Below are 25,913 nucleotides of genomic sequence, written 5' to 3'. Positions count from 1 at the left end.
TGCAACCTCCGGCAACCTCCTGTAACCTCCGGGAACCGCACGGAAACCTTGGGTGGGGCGCAAAGTCTCCAGAGGTTTCCGTTCAGGTTTCCTAAGTGGGACAGGGGCATTACATTCAACCTCCCCAAAGTTCAACACCTCACACTTGCTCGGGTTAAACTGCATCTGCAGTTGGTATGTTACTGGAGAGTATTCTGAGGGATAGGTTATACAGGCATTTGGATGAACAAGGACACATTGGTTACTTTTTTTTTGTTCAAACACTGCGGATTGATTGAATGGTCTGTTAAGCGGGCAAATAACTGAATACTGAGCACTGACCACAAGGGACATCTTTGGAAATCACTACAGAGCTCCATCCTTCATTAGGCCAGTACAGGTCATTCTGGTGTCCCTCATTTCAGAAGGTCTGGGATCAATGTTATCTAGGGACTGATTAGGGGAACAGCAAAGGTAGCTTTCATCATTTGAGGGAAGAGTGGGAAATGCAAAAGGTTTGAAATCGGTTTCTGAGAACAGATGTTACATAATCTTTCTAAACTTACCACTATTAAAATGATGACAACATCGCAAACAATGAAACTACAAAGTTAAAGCAAAACACGTCCGAATTTGCAAACTCAAAAGTTTCTTGAATTGCAACATTTGGTTGATTTTTTGAGAAGTCCTTGTGAAATCCTCAGTAAACAGAGTCTCTGCCAGTTGTTCGACTATAAAAGGAGAGCTAGAGCATAGACATCTCGTCAGAGCTGCTCAGTGCCCAATCATTCCTCTCTTCCGATAGTCTTTGAACATGTTCGTCAGCATGAGGTTGCTCTTCACAGTGCTGCTTTCAGCAGTTATTTGTAAGTCATGAGATTTAATTTATTTTCGCTTGCAGTTTGGATTTTCTCAATCTGTACAGCTCTTGTTATAAAGCAGGGTCTGACATGTGTGCAATTCTTGCCTAAATGTGAGCAGTACATTTATGTGGAAGTTGTTTTAATGTTTAAATCAACAAAGAAGCTTGACTCATTGTGCTCATTCTCCCTCTCTGTGAAGAAAACTATTAATGATTGACAGTTTTTGGGTTTAAACTGCATACTGTCTGTGTACCTTAGCATCCCAGTACAGAACTATTTTTATAGATTTTTGTATCCCAATATAGATATACTTTTTATCCCCTTGTACCAGAATTTGAACATGTATTTATATCATTTTTGTATTTCTCCACCTCAGATAGGTACATTTAGCGCATGTCTGTAGCTCAGTACATGTATATTACCCGGTACATGTACACCACACACGGCTTCCACCCAATTCTTAAATTCAATTATAATTTATTTCTTTACCTATTAAATGTAAGCAAACTATTCTTATTGTTAATTACCTTTTAATTAATTTTGAATTGCATATTGACATTTTTAATTCCTCGGTAGGTATTATGTGCAGCTCCCTGCATTTGGGTGAAACATAAACTCATTGGTGTCACTCGGGATCCCATGACACTATTCAAACAAACAAGCAAGTGTTTAGTGTCCAAGCCCACATTTGATACTCAAGCTAAAACTGATTCACGTGAAGTTGTCTTTACTTTCATTGTTCCCTGAACCATCAAGCCATGAGGAAAAGCAATGCAATTCAAAAACTACTCGGATGGCAAGGGATTAACAAGACATATGAAAGGAGTGTTTAAAGATGGGACAGGCTTTGAAAGGTTAAGTTAGAGAGAGGTGTATCATTGGATGATGGGCCATGTGTGTGGGACAAGCCTCATTGATGAAGTTTACACAGGAACATGAGGAGAAACAGAATAAGTGTCCATGATCACTTGTTCCGTTTCGCTGGCCCGGGGCAGCCGGCAGCCGGCAGCCGGCAGCCTGAAGTCGCAGCCTGAAGTCGCGGTCTGCAGAGCTCCAGCTGGTGCGGCGTCTACAGCCCGGGATCCCTCGTGGGGGACCCGGGGGAAGAAGAAGCCATCACTGCCGGCCCGCGGCCAACTTCTACCGCGGGGCCGGCATGGACATACCAACTCCCCTGGAGGGGAGCATCGACCGCCGGCCCTGCAGTCTACGGTGCTTCTGGCTGCGGCGGAGACTTTAAATCTCGACCGCCGGCCTGCGGCCTACAACAACTTAAAGACGCGGTCTCCGGTGAGGAAGAGCCGATCCTGGACTGACTCTGGACTCTGGTCCTGTTCACGGAGGGGAAATGGAGGAGGATTGGCCAAATTTTTGTGCCTTCCACCACAGTGTTGAATGCTGTGGTGGATTTTTGTGTTACATTTTTTATTGTGGTTGTGTGTTCTTTATTATTGTATCGCTGCTGACAACCCAAAATTCCACCAGCCTGGCTGCGTGGTCATTAAAATACAATACAATACAAAAATATAAAATCCCTCATCCCTGCTCCACTATTCATGGCTGAGCTGTTACCTCTGGGCGTCTGTCCTACCCTCCCATGTCCTTGATTCCATTAATAGTCAACAAATGGTTTTATGTGACACATTTTTGATGTGACACATTGATTCAAATAAACAAGCTTTCTACAAATCGACGGAGTTGAGCTAGCCATGGTGAAATGAAATCAATGTTTGACAAAAAAACAAAAATTGGACATTGGGAAACTTTTAATGGAGTATATGCTTCAAAGTAGAGGCAATATGTTGATACTTCAGATATGGATGGAAGGTCAGTTGCAAGACTGGCATCTACCAATATGGAAAATTGCCCGAGTATGTCTCGTTCACAAAAAGTGGAACAAATCTAACCTGGTTAATTACCCCACAGTCGATCTACTCTCCTTCTTAGCAAAGTGATGGAAGCTGCTGTTATCGTCATTGCCATCAAACAGCAATTGCACATCAATAACCTTCTCAACAATACCCAGTTTGGGTTTCACCAGAACAACTCAGCCACAGACATCGTCAGAGCCTTGCTCCAAATGTTGATTAAAAGAGTTGAATGAAACGGAAAACCAAAAAGCTGCAGACGTTGGAAAACTAAAACAAAAACAGGAAATGCTGGAAATAATCAGCAGGTCAGGCAGTATTCAGGGGAGGAATAACAGAGATAATGATTTCGGTTGAATACCCTTTGTCTTTGGTTGCACTAAGGATGTTCGGCTTTTTTCAATAGTATTGCGGTTATTAATTTATTGCATTTCTTGTTTATATATTATCTATGAGTATTGTGTTTACACACCTGTTATGTTGCTGCAAGTAAGAATTTCTTTGTTCTGTTCTCAACACATATAATAATTAAATTGATTATCTTAACTCAACGCTTCATAAGAGCTGGAAAGGAGATGAAAGAATGTTTTTAAACTTCAGAGACTATGGGGAGGGAGGAGGTGACTGATAACTTAAGACCACAATGGCCATGGGAATAGACTGCAAACAAGGTTATTTGGTCAATTAGTGAGTAGAAGTGAGAACATAGGCAAAATAATATATAATACAGAGCAACAAGACATCTCCTGCAGGTTAGGCTGGGATGTCCTCTGTTTCCAGAGAAATGAAAGAGTGGAATAAAAGAGAGGAAAACAACAAGAATGTAGCTGAATTACAGTTGTGAGGTGAGACAGACTACTCTTGACATCAAGCCAAATTATGACTGAACGTAGCATTAAAAAGCCCTGACAAAACTAAATCAGGGTCGGGATAGAATGCACAATGATTATGTTGATGTTTGCTCATGAAAACGATGTTGACAAACTATCAATAAATGCAGAAATGGTGGGGACAATAAATCCTTGAGTGTCCTTGAGACTCTTGAAAGGCGCCCATAAATAAAATAAAATAAAATAAAATAAAAATAAATAAAATAAATAAAATAAAAAATAAAAATAAAAATAAAAATAAAAATAAAATAAAAATAAAATTTATTATTATTATTAATAAATGGCTGGATAATTAATAGGCAAGGAATAGGGAAGGATGGCTGTCCCTGTCGGATGATCCTGGTCCAAACTGGTTGATTCCAGGACACGAGCCGATGAAGGGACAGTAGTAATAGAATGGCTTGCCATGATCTTCCAGTCTTCCTAGATACTGGGGAAGATGCCAGAGGATTGTCCAACAATAGGCAGAAAGCCATTGCTGGTAACTACAAATAGGTTTAACATCATTGCTTGGTAAGATCTTAAGAAACAATAAATAGGAGGAAAACTTGACAGACCCTTAGGGAGTTTAGGTGAGAGCATGGATTTTGAAAAAAATGGACTATATTACTGCAGACTAGTAATAAAAGGAGTCAAAGAAGTCGATGCACATGTGTGAGAAAAATTGGTGCACAGAAGAATAAGAAGAGTCAAGTCAAGTCAAGTCACATTTATTTATATAGCACATTTAAAAAAACAACTCTCGTTGGCCAAAGTGCTCTACATTTGTTATAAGAATAGCACAACAAAACAAACGACATACATATATACATGTAGCCCTCACTCAGAGGACGTCAAAAAAGGCTTGGGAGTATAGATAAGTCTTTAGTCTTGACTTAAAAGAGTTGATGGAGGGGGCAGTAATATAACCTTTGATTATATTAACAGTAAAAACCTTTGATTTTTCCAGCATCTGCAGTTCTTTCTTAAACATGATAAATTATTGGTGACATTTACTTCTAGGGATTAGAAGCTTTCAACTATCTCTACACTGAATTGGTGTTGAAGATTATCGTAGAGGATGATTTGTCCTCACTCCTCACTGATTTGAGTCTGTTGGTCATGAAGTCGAGTATCCAGTTACAGGAGTGCCAACTCCAAGTCCCTCGAGTTTGGTGATGAGCTTAGATGGGATAATAGTGTTAAAGGCAGAGCTGTAGTCTATGAGTAGGGTATGTGTAAAGAGCTTTGGTTCTGGCACACCATGGAGTTTGTAAGACTGAAATGGACAGGTAACTGTTAGGTAAGACTATAGGTATACAGAACAGAAGCAACTAAAGGGACCTGATTGTAGATGTAAACATGCTACAGGCTGCGTTAGTTCAATTCTCTTCTTGTAGAAATAAGGAACTGTTTTTTTACAACTGTATGCTGGTCTGCAAAAAAAGACACAAAGTGCTGGAGTAACTCAGCATGTTAGGCAGCATCTCTGGGGAACATGGAAAGGTGACATTATCGATCAGGACCCGAAAACATCACCTATCCACATTTTCCTGGGATGCTGCTTGACCTGCTGAGTTACTTGTATTTTGTATCCTTTCTTTCTTTTAAAAAATATATTTTTATTTATTAGAAGCAAATGTACAAGAGTAGAACAAACGGCATATAAAATTATACAGTTATTGTACAGCTTCAATTTTGACTTTTTAGCTTTGAATTAGAAGAAAAGAACAGAAAAAGAACAAGAAAGGGAAAAAGTGAGATAGCACCCCTAGACTACCAAGGTAGTGTCGCCAAAGAGTGGGTAAAAGAAAGAGAGAAGAGAGAAATAGAAAAAAAAGACCAAAAAGAAAAAGAGAGAGAAAAGTGGTGATATACCTGCCTCTCGTCCCTCCACACCCACCTAACCCACCTCACCCAACCCCAATTGGATTTAAATCCAAAGTTGTGTTGACCATACTATCCTTGTAAGAAATCGGTGAAGGGTGTCCATGTCTTGGAAAAATGATCTGGCTTTTCTGCCAAGACAAGTCTAATATTTTCAAGATGTAGTGTCTCGGACATGTTTGTAATCCACATCTTAAGAGTAGGGACTGTTGTGTGTTTCCAAAATTTAAGTATTAGTTTTTTCGCCATTATCAGGCTATAATTAAGGAAACGTCTTTGAAATAGTGATAGCTTAGAACAGGCTTCTGAAGGGTCTGAAGAAGGGTTTCGGCCCGAAACGTCGCCTATTTCCTTCGCTCCATAGATGCTGCAGCACCCGCTGAGTTTCTCCAGCAACGTGTACCTTCTGAAGTACCTAGTGTGATCAGATCCGTGTCAGGCTCTAATTTTATTTTTAGTGTCTTAGAATAAAAAATCAAAAATTCCTCTCCAGAAATTATGTAACTTTATACGAGGCAAAGGAATGGGTTATGGTTGCTTCCTGAAGAAGACATTTAGCACAAATAGGAGAAACATTCGGGAAGATCTTATTCAGTTTAGACTTTGAATAATAGAGTCTGTACAGTATTTTAAATTGTATTAGTGAATGCCTAGCGTTAAGAGAACAGTTTTGTATCTATAGAAGAATTTCCTCCCATCTGTCTTTTAAAATTATTAGGTCAAGTTCATCTTCCCAAGCTCTTCTGTATTTTGTATCCTTTCAATGGTCTTCTCAGATTTCCGATGTTTCTATTTTAAAGAGTGTGGTGCAACCTCTCCCATCAGAGAGTACTTAGAGAATAGAACCACAGCCCTGCGTTGTGAAGGAGAGGCAAAGCGTGTGGCAGAAGCCTAGCCACAACTTTAATTACAAACCTCTCAAGGCAGTTGTAGTGCCAGGCTGAAAATCTCACATAAACAACAGGGAGTGACGTGATAAAATTAAAAAAACAAACAATTTGCTCCGGTTTCCTAGGTGAGGCCACTGCTTCTGCAGTTAATAGAGTGCGTTGGTGCACAACCAGTGATATTCAACAAAGCAAGTGCAACAACTGGACATCTGTCGAGTGTGTCCAAGCTGTCTCCATGGACGACTGCGTTCGGAAGATTAAGGTACACATCAGGTGCACGTTGAGTAATAAAAAACAAAATGGGGACTTGTCGTGTTGCCAAGCCTATCCTTGATTTTCCTGGATCCCTCTAGATCACTGAAGGGAGGCAGGAGGAAGTGATGGAGGTTGGGGGTGTGGGGGTGGTCTTGCAGTAGGCGGGAGGGAAATATATTCAACTGTTTCAAATATTTGCAAAGAAACATGCGGACCCCAAAGGACATGCATTGCCCCAAAGGTGTTGCACTGAAACCAAAGGTAATGCTCGTCTCCTTACACAGAAGATGCCCTGTTATATGCAGTAAATATGGTTGTTCACTCATTATTAATGAATGAGACTATGCCATTGGAATGGATGGGAAGTATGGAGATATTAGAATAAGAAAGCATATTTGAAAGCCATGGGGTATGCATACGATATGCGGTGTATTTTTTTAAAGTGAGGGGTATATTTGGAATATGTTTACATATTTAGGATGTAATCAGTATATTTAGGGTTGATGGAACTTGTTGTGGGGTTATTTTTGAAATCTGTAAGAATATATGTACAAAGTGAACAGGATATTTGAAATTAAGTATAGGAATTTAAGGCATGTTGGAAACATGGTGGTGGTATATTTAGATTGTGAAAACATGCATTTTTAGTTCAAAGAACAGCATTAAAGTGTGAAATGGTAATGTGTTGGATCATTACCACTGTGAAGTATAGGGGCAGCAGATGCATTGAAACACCAAGTCACACCCCATCCTGACTTGATGATGTATTGCTGATCTTACATTGTCCATGGGTCAAAACCTGGGCACTCCCATCTGAACAGCATGATTAAAGTGCTATCTCCAGAAGTACGGAGTAGTTCAACGTGTCCAAAGACAGGCAGCTCGATTTGTTACTAACACCTATGAGAGAGAAACATAGAAAGATAGAAAATATGTGCAGGAGTAGGCCATTCGGCCCGTCGAACCTGCACCGCCATTCAATATGATCATGGCTGATCATCCAACTCAGTATCCTGTACCTGCCTTCTCTCCATACCTCCTGATCCTTTTAGCCACAAGGGCCACATCTAACTCCCTCTTAAATATAGCCAATGAACTGGCCTCAACTACCTTCTGCGGCAGAGAATTCCAGAGATTCACCACTCTCTGTGTGAAAAAGGTTTTCCTCATCTCGGTCCTAAACGATTTCCCCCTTATCCTTAAACTGTGACCCCTTGTTCTGGACTTCCCCAACATTGGGAACAATCTTCCTGCATCTAGCCTGTCCAACCCTTTAAGAATTTTGTAAGTTTCTATAAGATCCCCCCCTCAATCTTCTAAATTCTAGCGAGTACAAACCGAGTCTATCCAGTCTTTCTTCATATGAAAGTCCTGACATCCCAGGAATCAGTCTGGTGAACCTTCTCTGTACTCCCGCTATGGCAAGAATGTCTTTCCTCAGATTAGGAGACCAAAACTGTCGCAATACTCCAGGTGTGGTCTCACCAAGACCCTGTACAACTGCAGTAGAACCTCCCTGCTCCTATACTCAAATCCTTTTGCTATGAATGCTAACATACCATTCGCCTTCTTCACTGCCTGCTGCACCTGCATGCCTACTTTTAATGACTGGTGTACCATGACACCCAGGTCTCGTTGCATCTCCCCCTTTCCTAATCGGCCACCATTCAGATAATAATCTACTTTCCTGTTTTTGCCACCAAAGTGGATAACCTCACATTTATCCACATTATACTGCATCTGCCATGCATTTGCCCACTCACCCAGCCTATCCAAGTCACCTTGCAGCCTCCTAGCATCCTCCTCACAGCTAACACTGCCCCCCAGCTTCGTGTCATCCGCAAACTTGGAGATGTTGCCTTCAATTCCCTCGTCCAAATCATTAATATATTTCGTAAATAGCTGGGGTCCCAGAACTGAGCCTTGCGGTACCCCACTAGTCACTGCCTGCCATTGTGAAAAGGACCCGTTTACTCCTACTCTTTGCTTTCTGTCTGCCAACCAGTTCTCTATCCACATCAATACTGAACCCCCAATACCGTGTGCTTTAAGTTTGTATACTAATCTCTTATGTGGGACCTTGTCGAAAGCCTCCTGGAAGTCCAGATATAACACATCCACTGGTTCTCCCTTATCCACTCTACTGGTTACATCGTCGAAAAATTCTATAAGATTCGTCAGACATGATTTACCTTTCATAAATCCATGCTGACTTTGTCCAATGATTTCACCACTTTCCAAATGTGCTGCTATACCATCTTTAATAACTGATTCTAGCAGTTTCCCCACTACCGACGTTAGACTAACTGGTCTGTAATTCCCCGTTTTCTCTCTCCTCCTCCCTTTTTAAAAAGTGATGTTACATTAGCTACCCTCCAATCCTCAGGAACTACTCCAGAATCTAAAGAGTTTTGAAAAATTATCACTAGTGCATCCACTATTTTTGGGGCTACTTCCTTAAGTACTCTGGGATGCAGCCTATCTGGCCCTGGGGATTTATCGGCCTTTAATCCATTCAATTTACCTAACACCACTTCCCGGCTAACCTGGATTTCACTCAGTTCCTCCATCTCATTTGACCCCCGGTCCCTGCTATTTCCGGCAGATTTTTTATGTCTTCCTTAGTGAAGACAGAACCAAAGTAGTTATTCAATTGGTCTGCCATGTCCTTGTTCCCTATGATCAATTCACCCGTTTCTGACTACAAGGGACCTACATTTGTTTTAACTAACCTTTTTCTCTTCACATATCTATAAAAGCTTTTGCAGTCAGTTTTTATGTTCCCTGCCAGTTTTCTTTCATAATCTATTTTCCCTTTCCTAATTAAGCCCTTCGTCCTCCTCTGCTGGTCTCTGAATTTCTCCCAGTCCTCTGGTAGGCTGCTTTGTCTGGCTAATTTGTACGCTTCATCTTTTGTTTTGATACTATCCCTGATTTCCCTTGTTATCCACGGATGCACTACCTTCCCTGATTTATTTTTTTGCCAAACTGGGATGAACAACTGTTGTAGTTCATCCATGCAGTCTTTAAATGCCTTCCATTGCATATCCACCGTCAACCCATTAAGAATCAATTGCCAGTCTATCTTGGCCAATTCACGTCTCATACCCTCAAAGTTACCTTTCTTTAAGTTTAGGACCCTTGTTTCCGAATTAACGACGTCACTCTCCATCCTAATGAAGAACTCAACCATATTATGGTCACTCTTGCCCAAGGGGCCACGCACAACAAGACTGCTAACTAAACCTTCCTCATTACTCAATACCCAGTCTAAAATAGCCTGCTCTCTCGTTGGTTCCTCTACATGTTGGTTTAGAAAACTGTCCCGCATACATTTCAAGAAACCCTCTTCCTCAGCACCCTTGCCAATTTGATTCACCCAATCTATATGTAGATTGAAGTCACCCATTATAACTGTTTTACCTTTGTTGCACGCATTTCTAAATTCCTGTTTGATGCCATCCCCAACTCCACTACTACTGTTAGGTGGCCTGTACACAACTCCCACTAGCGTTTTCTGCCCCTTAGTGTTTCGCAGCTCTACCCATATCGATTCTACATCCTCCAAGCTAATGTCCTTCCTTTCTATTGCGTTAATCTGCTCTCTAACCAGCAACGCTACCCCACCTCCTTTCCCTTTCTGTCTATCCCTCCTGAATATTGAATATCCCTGGATGTTCAACTCCCAGCCTTGGTCACCCTGGAGCCATGTCTCCGTGATCCCAACTATATCATAGTTATTAATAGCTATCTGCACATTCAACTCATCCACCTTATTACGAATGCTCCTTGCATTGAGACACAAAGCCTTCAGGCTTGTTTTTACAACACTCTTACCCCTTATATTATTATGCTGAAAAGTGGCCCTTTTTGATTTTTGTCCTGGATTTGCCGGCCTGCTACTTTTACTTTTCACCTTGCTACCTATTGCTTCTACCCTCATTTCACACCCCTCTGTCTCTACGCTCACACATTTAAGAAACCCTTTCCCTTTAACTCCATCCTCCACTATCCCATTCGACACCCCCCCCCCCCCCCCCCCTTATTCAGTTTAAAACCTCCCGTGTAGCAGTGGCAAACCTGCCTGCCAGAATGCTGTTCCCACACCTGTTAAGATGCAATCCGTCCCTTTTGTACAGTTCCTCCTTACCCCAAAACAGATCCCAGTGATCTAAGAATCTAAATCCCTGCCCCGTGCACCAGTTCCTCAGTGTCACCAAACTTCTGAATTCTCTGGGGTGGAACCTTCTCCAAGACAGACGTGAAGCTCACCGTTTGACCTGTTTTTACAAAATGTTAAATGGTCAGCTCAACATAGACTACAAGACCTACACCAAACCCAAACCAATTAGGAGCAGACGAGAGCATTCAATCCAATTTGTGATCCCAGCTACAAAGACAGATGTATACAGCAATTTGTTCTTCCCCTGCACAATTAAAGCATGGAATAATCTCCACCCAACTATAGTTACCCAACCAGATGTAAGTACATTTAAAGTAGCTCTTTCTTCCCAATAACCCTTTCTGGCTTAAGCCCTCCCTTCACCACCTCCAGTTTAAATTCCATTTGGAATATTTTGGAGGACCAAAAAACCAAGAACCAAGTGGCTCCTCATCACCGCCAAAATGCCGCTTTGCGACAGGCAATAAAAACTGGCTTTTCCTGTGACAAATAGTACCTAAAGAATGAGTAGAAAAACTGAGGGGTAGAATCAAATATATAAATATATAACTTATAAACATATGAACATATAAACATTAAACACATAGGTATAATAATGGATCCACACGGGACAATGACCTGGACCATTACGATACTCAGTGCTATTTAGCAAACGGGCCGAGGTTTAGGTAACAAGTAGCTTTCAGGAGGCTGATTTGCTGACAGAGTGTCTTGCTTTGCAGTTGGAAGAAGCTGATGCTGTTGTTCTTCACAGTTCAGTACTGATTGCTGCAGGAAAGTGTGGCCTGGTGCCAGTTATGACTGAATATTATGACAAAGGTAGGTGCCTGTGCATGTTATTTATTAAATGCCCTGCTTCTGTGCCACCTTCTCCAAATCTCATCCTGATTTTTGAACAGATCACCATGGACTCCCAAATGAAAGTCCCATCTCTTTCTTCAGCTTGGAAGAGTTGTGGAGGTTATCCACATTTTCCCATGGACTTCCATCATTTGTCCTGCCTCTATAACACCATGGTGCAATGGTATCAAGGTTTTGCTCAAAGAAAGTGTCATTGTACAGTGACATGAGAACCCCTTCTGAAACTCATTCAATCGTACCGCCATGTCTGATTCAGTTTCCATGCCCATTTCAAACGGAAGAGAATTTCCAACCCAAAAAGCTGTCTGTCCAACTCTGTCCACAGATGCTGCCTGACCCTTTGAGTTGTTCCAGCATTTGTAATCTATTTTACCGTCTCCAGGCCACCATTGTGTGATGTCTGTTATATCTGCTGCACAAATAAGCAAACCGGATGACTGGTTGTTCCAGAAAGCTAGCACTGGTCTGATTGCTATCAAAGGTCTGATGGGTTACCTGCTAAAATTAGCAACTGGCTGATCAGTTGCTCTCTAAAGCTGGCAAGGTCAGAGCGAGTCTCCTCTGAGTTGTATGATTATCTACAGTCACAAAACTTCTATTGCCTGGAAGCCCATCTATCCTGGGCTGTTATCAGTGAGAGATATCAGGCAAGATATGTGGTGACAATAAGGTTTGAGTTGATGTCTGACTCCACATACCTCCAACCATGTTCATCATCCAATTAACTTCCCAAGGAATTTCCCACAAAAATATTTTAGACCAATTTGCAAGCTTTCACTTCTGTCACTTGTCATTTGTCAAAGAAAACTAGATGTTCGCAATCATTGTTCATTTAACCCTCTGTATCCTTTTATATTTATGCCCATAGAAAATCTTGCACCTTGCCATGATCCAGCACAGCTGACAGAACCATGTGAGTTTCACTTTCTTATGGCTAAATGTTCAGAAGACTTTTAAAGATCTACATAGATTTTATGCAAACCATTCAACTGGGCTGCATCGTCCATGGGACTAGAATGTGTCTCTACACTGCGACTGGGATGTGTTTCCACATTGGGACTAGCTCTGTTTTCACACCAGGTCTGGATAAATAGCTCCTGATAACCAACATTCCCCAGCCAAATCCCAATTAATAAATGTGAATAAAGTCATAGAAAATCATAGTGTGGAAACAGGTCCTCCAGTCCAACTCACCCGCACTGGCCAACAATATCCCAGCTACCCTAGTCCCACTTGCCTGTGCTTGGTCCATATCCCTCAAAACCTGTCCTATCCATGTACCTGTCCATCTGTTTCTTAAACGATGGGATAGTCTCAGCCTCAACTACCTCCCCTGGTAACTTGTTCCAAACACCCACAACTCTTAGTGTGAAAAAGTTACCCCTTGGAACCCTATTAAATCTTTTCCCCTTCACCTTGAACCCATGTCCTTTGGTCCTCAATTCCCATACTCTGGGCAAAAGACTCTGTGCATCTACCCGATCTATTCCTCTCATGATTTTATATATCTGTATAAGATCTCGCCTCATCCTCCTGCACTCCATGGAATAGAGACCCAGCCTACTCAACCTCTCCCTGTAGCGCACACCCTCTCGTCCTGGCAACATCCTCGTAAATCTTTTCTGAACCCTTTTAAGCTTGACAATATCTTTGCTATAACATGGTGCCCAGAACTGAACACATTATTCTAAATACGGTCTCACCAACATCTTATACACCTGCAACATGACCTCTCAACTTCTCTACTCACTAATCTGACTGTTGAAGGCCAAAATGACAAAAGCCTTTTTGACCACCTGCGACTTGACCTTCAAGGAACCATGCACCTGCACTCTTAGATCCCACTGCTCTACAACATTACCCATTTAATTTGTCACATGGAATTATATTGTCACATGAAATAAGCCATGCACTGTGCTCTGTTTGTACACAACAATGTGTCAGTATGCATAATTAATAAACACATCTCAAATGTCCGGAAAATGAAATAATAATGATCAGCGATCACGGTGGCGCAGCGGTAGAGTTGCTGCCTTACAGCGAATGCAGCGCTGGAGACCTGGGTTCGATCCCAACTACGGGTGCTGTCTGTAGGGAGTTTGTACGTTCTCACCATGGGTTTTCTCCGAGATCTGCGGTTTCCTCCCACACTCCAAAGATGTACAGGTTTGTAGGTTAATTGGCTTGGTGAATGTAAAAATTGTTTCTAGTTTGTGTAGGATTGTGTAAATGTGTGAGGATCGCTGGTCGGCGTGGACCCAGTGGGCTGAAAGGGCTTGTTTTCGTGCTGTATCTCGAAACTAAACAAAACATTTTGAGGACCGCCAGTACGCCTTGTTGATATTTAATGTCACAAAAAAAGCATGGATAATGCAAACACTGTCATCTATATCATGGAATTTCCCCAACCATGTTATACATTGACCTGTATGTAACTACAGTACTTCTCTCTTTAATGCATTTGTGTTATAACTCCCTAAACTCCCCTTCTGTTTTACTTAGCAACCTTACCTAACAACATCGATTGGTTTTGGCCCGAAACGTTGCCTATCTCCTTCGCTCCATAGATGCTGCTGCACCCGCTGAGTTTCTCCAGCATTTCTGTGTGCTTTCGATTTTCCAGCATCTGCAGTTCCTTCTTAAACAATCTATCAGGCTCAGTTCTGAGATGTTCAATTGTACTCAACCTCGGGTGCTTACTGGAGAGTGTTTAGATTCCTGCTACCCCTGGTAAATGTTTCCTAATGCTAACCCATAATGTGCCTACTTTGACCTTAGCATATCCCCCCCTTATTTTGGCATTGCCCCACCGCAGTTTAGGATTTCCCGCTATCTACCTTATCAAACCATCTTAACTATTGCCAGCACCGTCACTAAATTGTCTGTTAATCTTCCATCCTAAAACAAACACAAACTTGGTTTCCATAACCCCATCCTCATAATTGAACTGTTAATTTCCATCATGTGTTGTGACTTATATGGAGGTTCATCAAATATTGCATGTGGTTGTATTCTGCTCCAGATGTGTATATAGTAGCTGTTGTGAAGGATCCGTCTTTGACCTGGGATGGCCTGAAAGGCAAGAAATCGTGCCACACAGCTCTGCACCGAACTGGTTGGAATATCCCAATGGGGCTGCTGATTGCACAGGGGAAAATCAAAAACTGCAGCCTTTATAACTGTAAGTGATATTTTTCTGATTGGTGGTGTGAGTAACTGAAGAACGTTTGCTTTAAAAAAAAGATTGAAATTCATTTGGGTTTAGCAGGTGTCAATATTTTTCAAAATTAATATTTTGTGTAGCTCTGACCATTGTGGCTGTTGACCAGCAGATGGCAATGTAAACCATGTTGGGAACTACACAAGGAAAACAAAATGCTGGAGGAATTCATCAGGTCAGGCAGTGGAGAGAATGAACAGACACACTCTTCAGACTGGAGAAGAGTCCCGATTAGAAACGTCATCTGCCCATTCCATCCACAGATGTCACCTGACCCACTGAGTTCCTCGAGAACTTTCTTTAGAGTCATACATTGCAGAAGCAGGCCCGTCGGTCCACATTTGTCCATCGAATATTCAATGACACCAAACCTATGCTCTCCACATTACCCCAGATTCCACCACTCATCTCACACTGTTCTTTTCCTTTTTAATACTGCAACCCAAATCTCATTTTCCCATTTCCTTTCCCCATTGCCCTTTTCCCTTCTCATTGTCTACTCTTCTCCTATTGCTTCTCGCACTCCATATTAAACTCCACTTTCTACATCCCGTCTCCATTCCCCATCCTTTCTCACCTTCACTCTCTCTACACTCATGACTGCTCAATGCATTAGCACTTAATATTGCTATGGTCCTGTAGTCCAGTTAGTACACACACCATGTTTGTTTAGTGCACGCACTTGTTTCATTTAGTATAGGCAGCCAGTGTTTCATGTGTTCTATTCCACTTGGAGTACACAACTTGATCTTTAATCTATTCCTATTTCACTCAGTTCATTTGCCAGTTCAGAGCCATGTGGCGAGCATCAATTGTGTCAAACCTTTGTTGCTGTTCCTCAAAACTGAAAACTATTTATATTTTCTTTCTATGAACGAAGCAACGTATTTCAATGAAAGCTGTACCCCAGGGGGTGATCCAAACTCCAAACTGTGCTCACTGTGCGCTGGTCAAGACAGTTCATCTCAACCTGGAAGAGACAAGTGTGCCTTCGGTGAAAAAGAGAAATACTTTGCTTACAGTGGTGCATTCAGGTAGACAGTTTGCTTCAACTGGTTCACAATGAAAGTTATTTTCATCCAATGGACTAGAATAGTACCGAGGGGACTTTATTTTTTATTCAACGTAAGCTCTGTAAGAGTTGGCCAATTCTGTATGTGATCAATCTGACTCTACTGACACAATTGTTCCCCTTAAATCAGAGAGATACTTATCTTGGACAAATAGCACAATAGTATAATGGAACATTCCTTAAGGCCAAGGCTCCGGGGATTAGTGCACCATAGAGTCATCTTTACTCTATGTTTAATCTTTGTGGTGCCATCACTAGGATGTTTTGTGGGGGGGTGTTGAGGACATTTCCTCCCTATCTAATAGATGTGTTAGAAGAGTTGTGAGAGTTGAAGAAATGAACAGCAGTGTACTCCCAGGAGCCTTGAATCTATCTTCCATTCATTGCAACCCATGGATGATCTACCATTGTCCACCAATCAGTTCTATGATCGTATAAAATAACTCCTGATCTCATTCCTAAATGATTGAGCACCCTTGATCCTCTGGGTCAGAAAATTACAGATTGGCAACTCTCTGAAATGAAGACATTTCTATTATGAAGTTGTTCCCCTTGTTCTGAGACAATAATACTGAGATTACTGAACCACAAGAAATCTGGCTATTGCACAGAAAGGGAAAGAGGTTCAAGATGCCGCTATAATCCCGGCATGGAAAAGGGGATTTTCTTGGTATGCTACAGTGGCAGTGGGATCGAAATAAGGAGTCAACCAATGGGATTTGGGGGAAGGGTGCTCCATTTAAAATGGAAATGGTCCAAATATTCTAAGAGAAAGAATCAAGAGCTAGGAAAGGCTTTAAACTAGAAATGGAACAAGCATAAATGCAAAAGAACTGGGGAGAACATGGGCAGACTAAACCAAGGAATATATAAATGGTCAGGGAATTAACTGGGACATAAACCGTTTCGAGAACAATGAAGATAAATTCAGGAAATAAAATTGGCAACAATGTGGACAAACAATAAATAGGACAATGATGAAAAAGACCACAGGAAAAATACATTCCACTGAGTGAACAAAGCCACCAACACTAACTGTGTATGAATAAAGGCAGCAGGAACATTTTCATGCAAGAGTAAATATCAAGTGATATAAATTAATGGCTACATTCTGGAATCAAGATGAATTAAATCCCTAAATTTATTTTAAAAGCAATGAGTTGACAGATATTGTATTTAGTTGATGTTATGGTAAAGATGCAGGGCTAGAAGTTAGCTAACATTAAACATACATCGAGTTAGAGGCAGCTATAGGCTAATTAGCTTAAGGCCTGTGGTAGGAAATACAATTAAATCTCTCCAAGAAGGGGAAAAAATTGGAAATCCATTATGAAATAATTAGTCAGTAGGGATTTCAAAAGTGAAAGCATTGCTGTACCAGGACTGGTCTAGATTGTGTTGCTGGTAAACAATGGTTCTGTGGGGAATGTTCTGCAGTCAAATGTATCTCGGAAAATAAATATTTAGAATATAATTGTGGTGGAGACGCAATCAATACTGGAATATAATACATAGGTCAATAATATTAAACTTGCATTACTAGATTTTCCTGAGTTTGATTGAGACTTTGACTTCCTAAAACAGTTCATTATTTTTGGCCAAGACCATAGATTTCTTTCTCTATTGGACATGAGTGAATTAAATAATCTAACAGTTCCATGACAGATTACACCTGTTAACAACGCCAATGCATCTCAAATGCCCACTGTCCAATTTAAACTTCTTTCTCTTAGAATCCAAGATAAGCCAACCACCAAACAAGAACAGAGTCTTATTCAATTATTGCTTGAATTTCTTTCAGATGCCTCACTGAAAAGGGTGATGTGACTTTCATCAAACATGGAACCGTCTTTGAGAACACTGACGGTATGTCTGAGTTTCTGGCCCCTCGCACTGCCCAAACTGTTTAGGGATAGCGTAACTCAGAGTGGGCACTGGTGAGTAGGAGACTAATGGGCCTGTCCCACTTAGGCTATTTTTCAGGTGACTGCCGGCGACTGTCACGTTGCCGGCAGTCGCCTGAAAAACCGGCAACTGGAACGGCGGCTGTCAGGGTGGAACACACACACACACACACACACACACACACACACACACACACACACACACACACACACACACACACACACACACACACGCACACACACGCACACACACGCACACACACGCACACACACGCACACACACGCGCACACACACACAAACATCGCTTCCTTCACCAGCCCATTATGCAGACGAGGGACAGGGCAAGTGGGGGGAGCACTGTCTGAGTGAAATTCACACAGTGCAAAGCCAAAGTGATACCGTGATGAACAAGAAGGTTGGTGCTATAATTAAGACGGCTAAAACACAGTGTATGGTACGTCCTTTAAAAGAGGGGGGAGAGGCGGTAAAAGGGGGGGGAGTAGGAAGAATAAGGAGTGGAGACAAGTTTTAAGAAGCCAGAGATACACGGCTGTGAAGCTTGGTGGACATTTTTACCGATCGGTTATCCTTGGTTCTGACAACTACTACTTACATTTTTTTTTTCCCCAATAAGCCAATGAAATTCACCAGTCAGCACCAGCTACAACCTATGAGAACCTCCAAGAACCTTTGACCTCCTGGCAACCCACTAGGACCTCCTGGCGACCCACCTACGGCACGAGAATTCTCGCTACTCTCCATCGCGGCTTCATTCTAGTCGCCGCTAATTTTTCAACATGTTGAAAAATTCACGGCGACCATAATGAGGCCGCGACTAGCTCCCAGAATCCTCCTCACACTTGATCCACCATCTAACCTACCTTTATTCCAGGTGCTTTAAAACTCCATAACTTAAAAACTCCATCACCTCCATCACACAACATTGTCATTTATCATAAATGCTCCAAGAAACCATTTTTTTCAAAGGACAACCATAAAGTAACATGGTGTGATTTTGAAAATTACAGCAAGTTTGTCCATGAGCATATCATGCACAATGCGAAGGGAATGGCCTTCTACGTTGCAATATATCACAGAGCCCTTGTCACATGGCTTATGGATGGTTCTTTGACTGTACATACAAATATTAACCAGATGGTTAATACATGTTAATGTAAATTGAAAGCCTTTTTCTACCTGAGTCATTACTGGCAGTGAAAAACCTTCAACGATGTATAATTTTTGTTTATGTTGTTCCTGATTCCATTTCAAACCCTTGGTAATTGGAGCTGCCTCATCCCTGAAGACCCACAATTCCCTTCTCCACTAGTCCTCCTTGTTAATCCCGTTGGTCAAACAACTCTCTATCTCTTTCGCACAAACTCTCCCCCTTCTCCCTGACCCTCTGACCTGGGTATAGACTGGAGAGTAGGTAATGTTGTTCCAGAAGTAGGGAGAATCTGCGGATTAAAGGCCCGTGAGCCTCATGTCAGTGATAGGGAAGCTATTGGACTGGATTCTTCAGAATAGAATTTACATCTGTTTGGAAGAGTGGATTAATTAGGATCACTCAACATGACTTTGTACTTAATAGGTTGTGTCTTATTAACATGATTGAGTTTTTTGAGGAGATGACAGAGGTGAATAAGGGTAGGCAGATGTTAAAAAAGGCATTCAAAATGTCAAATGGTGAAAAGACAATATTCAGGCTAAAGGAATGTTACCAGTGGAGTGCCCCAGGGATCTGGGTTGGGACCGCTGCTGTTTGTGATACATATAAATGACTTTGATCGGGATGCATCAAGGCATCACTTAGGAACAGCTGCATCCAAGACCACAAGAAATTGCAGAGAATTGTGGACACAGCCCAGACCATCATGCAATCCAACCTCCCTTCTATTGAAGGAAAATCTCAACCCAGACACTCACTCTTCTCCCCTCTCCCAGCAGGCAAGAGGTACAGAAGTGTGAAAATGCATCTCCAGATTCAGGGACAGTTTCTTCCCATTTATTATCAGGCAATTGAACCAACCTATCACCAACTAGAGAGTGTCCTGACCTACCATCTACCTCAATGGGTATCATTGGACTATCTTTAATCGGACTTTACTGGACTTCATTTTACACTGAATGCTATTCCCCTTACCCTAATTATGTACATTGTGGACAGCTTGATTGTAATCATGCATTGTCTTTCCACTGACTGGACAGCACACAACAAAAAAGCTTGTACCAGAGTACATGTTTATGTCACATGTACAGCAGTACATGTGATATGTTTAACTAAACTAGACTTGGACATAAAGGTAGGTGGGTTGTTTAGTAAGTTTGCAGATGACACAAAGGTTGATAGGGCCGTGGAATGTGAGGAAGGTATACAAAGTATACAACGGGATAGAGATCAGTGAGAGAATTGGGGGAGAAAAGGCAGGTGGAGGTTAAACTGATCAGCGTTGCACTTTGGGAGGTTGAATATAAGGGGAAAATATTCAATTAATGTTGTGACAGCGTTGATTTACAGAGGAATTTAATGAAGGAAGCAACACAAGTAGATAGAGAGGTAAAGAAGGCATTATTCCTATGCTTGCTTTCATTAGTCGAAGCATTGAGTATACGAGTCAGGAGATTGTGCAGCTTGAAAAGGACTTTGGACTATCACGTGCAGTTCTGGTCACTCTGGTACAGGAAGGATGTGGAGGCTTTGAAAACACGTGCAATGGAGGTTTACCAGAATGTTGCCTGGATTAGAGGATATTAGATACAGGGAGAGGTTGGACAGACTTAGATTGTTTTCTTTGTAACACTGGAGTTTGAAGAGAGATGTGATAAAAGTATATACAATTATGAGAAGCATAGATAGTGTAGATAGTCCAAACGTATTTCCCAGGATGAAAATATAAAGTACTAGAGGACATATTTTTATGGTGAGAGGGTAGTTTAAAGAAGATTTGCGGGGCAAGTCTTGGGTGGTGAGTGCCTGGAACGTGCTGCTGAGGTTGAGGTAGATTTGATAGTGGTATTGAAGAGACCTTTGGATAGGTATATCGATATGCAGGGAATGGACGGATATGGTTTATGTGCAGGCAGATACGATTTGGTCTTGGCATCATGTTCCACACAAACATGTGGGCCGAAGGGACTGTTCCTGAGCTGTACTGTTCTATGTTCAATATTATAATGGTTCAATGTTTCACTTTCAAGGTAACTCACAGAAGGATTGGGCTATTGGTCTCAGATCCATCGATTATAGGCTTCTGTGTCTAAATGGCAGTCAGGCTGCTGTGACGGATTATAAGGCATGTCACTTGGCACAAATACCAGCTCGAACTGTTGTATCCCGACCAGATATGAGAGATCAAATCCTGAACTTTTTAAAAGAGGAACAAGTGAGTATTTAATATTTGTTCTCCATGTTAATATTTTGAGCTTGTCTTTGCACATTGTAAATATTTTGTTTGTTTGTAAACAAACAAACATTTGGAGTCGACTCTTTCTCATGTACGGACCTTTGGGATAAACCCATGGTCAGTGGAAATCATGGGCCCATAGGCATGCAGTAGGAGGCTAGGCCTTCATCCCACTGAACGTACACCAACCAGCAAGCGTGTATTGACAATAACCCTACATTCATCTCACTTTTTATTCGCATCTCATTCCTATCAACTTGTCTCAGATTCTACCACTCGCCTACACACTAGAAGCAATTTACAGTGGCCCATTAACTACCAAACCGCTCATATTTGGGATATGGGAGAGAAACCAGATCACTCAGTGGAAACCCACACAATCACGAGGAGAATGTGCAAACTCCACACAGGCCTGAGGTCAGGATCAAACCCGAGCAAACCAGAATCACCAGAGCAACGAGGCAGCAGCTCGATCAACTGCGCCACTAATCTTTGCAGTGTTTTGATTAGACACTACAAAGGGAGGTCTGCTTTGTACCTAAATGACACCATGCTTGACATGGAGCAATCCTCAACCAGTGGAGCCTACCCTGACGAAGCTTTGAGGAAAAAACTGCCCCAATCTGCAAACATAATTATACTTCAGAATAGCAACACATTGGTAAACAGAGAGTTACTGGGGAAAGATCAAATGCTGGCCATGAATCTGTGAATGGTATACAACATTGTATATGACATGGTATACAACAATGGAATACAACATTGGCCCTCCACACATCCTGGTGGGTAATTTGTGTGCAGCAGTATTTCTTCTGCAGGAATTAACCAAATCATTGCTCAATGCAGAAGAAATATGGTCGTGGTGGAACGGAAGAAGCGAGGTTCTCATTGTACAGCACAGTCAAGTCCCACTCCTGGGGTCTCCTGTTTGCATCCAACAGCCAGTGCCTGGTTGAAGTGCTCACCACGAATTACAGAGAATACTTGGGTGAAGGATATGTCAGGGGAATGGAAGGCCTCTACAGCTGTGTCCCTCCAGGTATGTTAACTGCTTCTAAATCCCAAATATTGAAAGCCCAAATTAGTTAAGCCCTGAAGGGACATGTTATTCTTTTCACTTTGCTTATGGGAGTATATAATCATGAATGAAAATGAATGAGAAAGATATCACCTGATGAACAAATGAAGGTTGTAGTTATGCCACACCAGTAGTGTAGAAACCCATCACACCACAGATGTTGCCAAGCCAGAGAAGAAGGTCAGATTAAAGGTGATGAGATGGACGATTTTAACATAGAAGAACGGGGCAGAAAGGTGGATAGCGTAGAAAGTGATGTCCAGAGCAAGGTCTGTTGGCCTCTGAAGTGCAAAATAACTTTCCAAAGAGTGAAACCTAGACATTGCCAACAGTCCACGGGATTTTGATAAACAATGATCTTTCACCGAAAATGGACAATCAGGCTTTCCGAATCCTTTTCTTTATATTTGAGGATTAGAATGTAAGAAGAAAAAAACGTGATACCACATTATGCACTGAACAGGGGAGAGTTAACTAGGATGGTGTGAATGATTCTAGACACCACACCTTGAGGCAGATGCATTAGAAGTGCTCAGTAGACTTATTAGAAAACAACATGTATTTTAAAAAACTTGATTATAAAATGAGATTATCCAACCTAGATGTACTGTATGTTGCTTGGTATTTATAAAGTTAAGGAATCATTTGATTGGTTACCAAGGCAATAAAGGGAATCAAAGTATCAATTTTGATAGATTGATGGGAACAGGGGTCAAGAAGAGATTGGTTGGAGGTGATGTGGAAGATTGAAGGGCAGTGTTGGTGATGATACTGTCAGTGGGACAGAGGCTAAGCATTAAGTTCATGTCTTCCAGGAGGTTGGGAAATGTTTCCACACATAATGAGTAGAAGTTTAGAGGTTTACCCTCAACATGATTTGATGCTAGGTCAATGTAGGATCGATAGGATTTTGGCAGGCAAGATTTGATTTTGGAATATGGGGCATGAAGATACAAAGTGGAATTTTGTGTCGGAGATCAACCAGGACCTTGGAAAATGGTGAAACTGGCGAAAGAACTAAATTAGGTACTCTCTTCCTTTGTTGCTTTGAAGAAACATGTGGAATCACAGTTTGACAAGCTCAGAAGCTGACACAACAACAATAATTGCTGACTTTTTGATATCTCTGTCATTGCAGATGGTGACAACGCCTTTTGCTTTCACCTGCCTCAAGCCACACAGTGAAACATCGTCAGGTTCCATATTAGACACTTGATTCCTAAGAACGCATGGGTTAATATTCTCCATCCTCAGCAGACCAATATCTGCCCAATATTGCCTGAATTGTTTGTATCATCTTAAAATCTATTAATATGTTATAGTTTGGATCTCATTCTGCCTCCCTGCAACAATAAATAAACTTAATGTAATATTAATCTTTTCATTGTATGGGTGTGAAGTTAATTAACTCTCGGGACATATGAGACTTGGCAGTTCAACGAACAAAGACAGGACTGGCAAGATCATGAGGGCTTGGTTTTAGCTGTCTACTCCATGACAGAAATGGAAGGGGTTGTACACTTTGATAGCCACAGGGAAAAGGGATCTCCTGTGGTGTTCTGTGCTGCACCTTGGTGGGGTCAGTCTATTGCTGAAGGTACTCCTCAGGTTGGCCAGTGTGTTATGGAGGGGGTGAGATGTATTGCCCAAGATACTACTCAGTTTAAGGAACATTCTCCCTTCCGAGACCACCTCCAATGAACACTCCCAGGATGGAGCCACCATTCCTGATGAGCTTGGTGATTCTGTTGGCATCTGCGGCCTTCGCCCTGCTACCCCGGCACATGAGAGCGTAGAAGATGGCACTGAATGATAAAACTGCAGACGTTGAAAGTGCATAAGGGTAATGTGTAACTTATATAATGGATAGAATATGGATTTAGAAGTTTAATAGCAAATGTGAATTAAAGTAAGTGGAGTTTGTGGTGCCAGTTGGAGTTTGTAGCAGGAGTTGTAAACTGACCACTTCATGTGGTATCACTTTGGTGATTGAACTCTTTACCAGATTTCACAATTCACAATGAGCTCATTCATACACTTGACACAGTGTGTGCTTTAGTTAATGGGCTTTGCGATTCGGTCCACTTCAGACTGAGTAATGTTGATTTTCCACATTGGGCAACTCAGTTGTGTTCATGTTTACTGAAGCTGAAATTGTGGTCTGGAGCTGAAGAGCCTACTTGTCTTGGCTTTAATGTACATCATAATTCAACTTTTCTGATGACACTATATCAATTATTTACCCTAAATATCTTTATACTTACACAAGGGCCTTAGGCTTTTGCTCAACCTTGCACCAGGACAGAGAGAGTGAAGGAGAGGGGGCTGGGCAGTTGGGACAACAAGAGAGGTGGAGGTCTTGTAGCTGGTGACCTGGAGGGGAAGATGAGCCAGTGTCCTGCAATCAGTGGTCAAAGTGGAGGGAGGTTTCAATTCATGATCACAGCCTTTGATTGAGTAATCAGGGCCAGAGAGTCAGTTGAGAGTCACCAATACCTTGTGTGATGGAGGCTAGGTACCAATTGGGGTCCAGTTAAATAAATAAATGAAAACAGAATCTGCTTAAAAAACTCCCACCAGCACAGCGCAGCAAGTTGACCAGTTAAAAGCAGTGAATCTGAGGTTGCCCATCTGAGGTTTGGAAAAAGCATAACAGGAAGCATGTGAACGATATACTACATGGATATCTATTTCAGCAGTGGTCATGAGTTTTCCGTTGAGCTTCCAGCCACAATTAGATCTAGAAACCAGTATAATCATGTTCTTCTCCAGGAAAAATCAATCCTCATCTCCACAGCACTGAGAAACACAGTCAGTTTCTTAGGACAATCTGCTTTCTGATGTTGGTTGAAGGCCATGACTTTGGCATAGTGTCAGGAAAATAATCTGAAGGAATATTTAAGGAATATTTAATATTTACAGTAATACGAGAGGAAGAAAACTGCCTTAGTCTGAAAAACATTGTTCAGTATTCCAGTGCAGTGTCTCTCAGTATTGAACAACCAATGAAGAACATCTGTCAGGGCATCAGAATGGAACTAATCTTATGATATTTTTGACTCAGAGGTCAAAGAACTAATAAATGAACCATAGCTCACACTTCCTGTTAGCTGATCGTCTGTTCGGCACCTGGCAGTGTGTGTAGTACTTATTTCCTTAAAGATCTTCAGAAAGTATACTTTCTAGATCGGTCAGTTAAATTTATTTTTCATCATAGAGATAATGCACAAAAAGATGCAAAATCCTGGAGCAGCTCGACAGGTCAGGCAACATCTGTAGAAAACAGGGAATAGGTGACGTTACGGGTATAGATCCTTCTTCAGACCCGTTCTTTGGGTCTCGACCCGAAACATCACCTATCCGTATTCTCCAGAAATCCTAACGTTCCTGCAGAGTTACCCCAGCACTTTTGTGTCCTTTCATATATTAACCAGTATCTGCAGTTCTTTGTTTCAATATACTGAGAGATAATGTTCTTGGTTAGTGTACAAAAGATATTTACTTATCATCAAATCATAACTTGAAATATTTTAGGCTTAAGACTAGTTAGTATTCCCCAAATTCAAATTGTTCTTT

The 25,913-nt window shown here is 41.6% G+C and overlaps 1 protein-coding gene across 1 annotated transcript; it reads left to right on the top strand.

Annotated features, from left to right (window-relative positions):
• Positions 1–693: 693 nt before the first annotated feature.
• LOC129703534 (serotransferrin-B-like) lies at positions 694–23,713 on the top strand. Its single transcript, XM_055646090.1, has 10 exons — positions 694–845; positions 6,482–6,618; positions 11,517–11,613; positions 12,524–12,568; positions 14,678–14,836; positions 15,756–15,909; positions 17,749–17,813; positions 21,054–21,238; positions 22,106–22,298; positions 23,476–23,713. Exons 1-10 carry the CDS (start codon positions 794–796, stop codon positions 23,520–23,522), a joined length of 1,134 nt encoding a protein of 377 aa, XP_055502065.1. The 5' UTR covers positions 694–793; the 3' UTR covers positions 23,523–23,713.
• Positions 23,714–25,913: the final 2,200 nt, after the last annotated feature.

The sequence above is a fragment of the Leucoraja erinacea genome, chromosome 14, assembly GCF_028641065.1.
Source record: "Leucoraja erinacea ecotype New England chromosome 14, Leri_hhj_1, whole genome shotgun sequence".
Lineage (NCBI taxonomy): Eukaryota > Metazoa > Chordata > Chondrichthyes > Rajiformes > Rajidae > Leucoraja > Leucoraja erinaceus.
The sequence above is the reverse complement of the archived record's forward strand: the minus strand, read 5'-3'. Positions and strand labels throughout refer to the sequence as shown.

Bases quoted from the DNA above. Each gene is read 5' to 3' on its own strand.
- LOC129703534 (XM_055646090.1), top strand. From the start codon at position 794: ATGTTCGTCAGCATGAGGTTGCTCTTCACAGTGCTGCTTTCAGCAGTT. The intron at 846-6,481 runs GTAAGTCATGAG...CCGGTTTCCTAG, and splicing joins GCTGCTTTCAGCAGTTATTT to GTGAGGCCACTGCTTCTGCA. The intron at 22,299-23,475 runs GTATGTTAACTG...CTGTCATTGCAG, and splicing joins CTACAGCTGTGTCCCTCCAG to ATGGTGACAACGCCTTTTGC.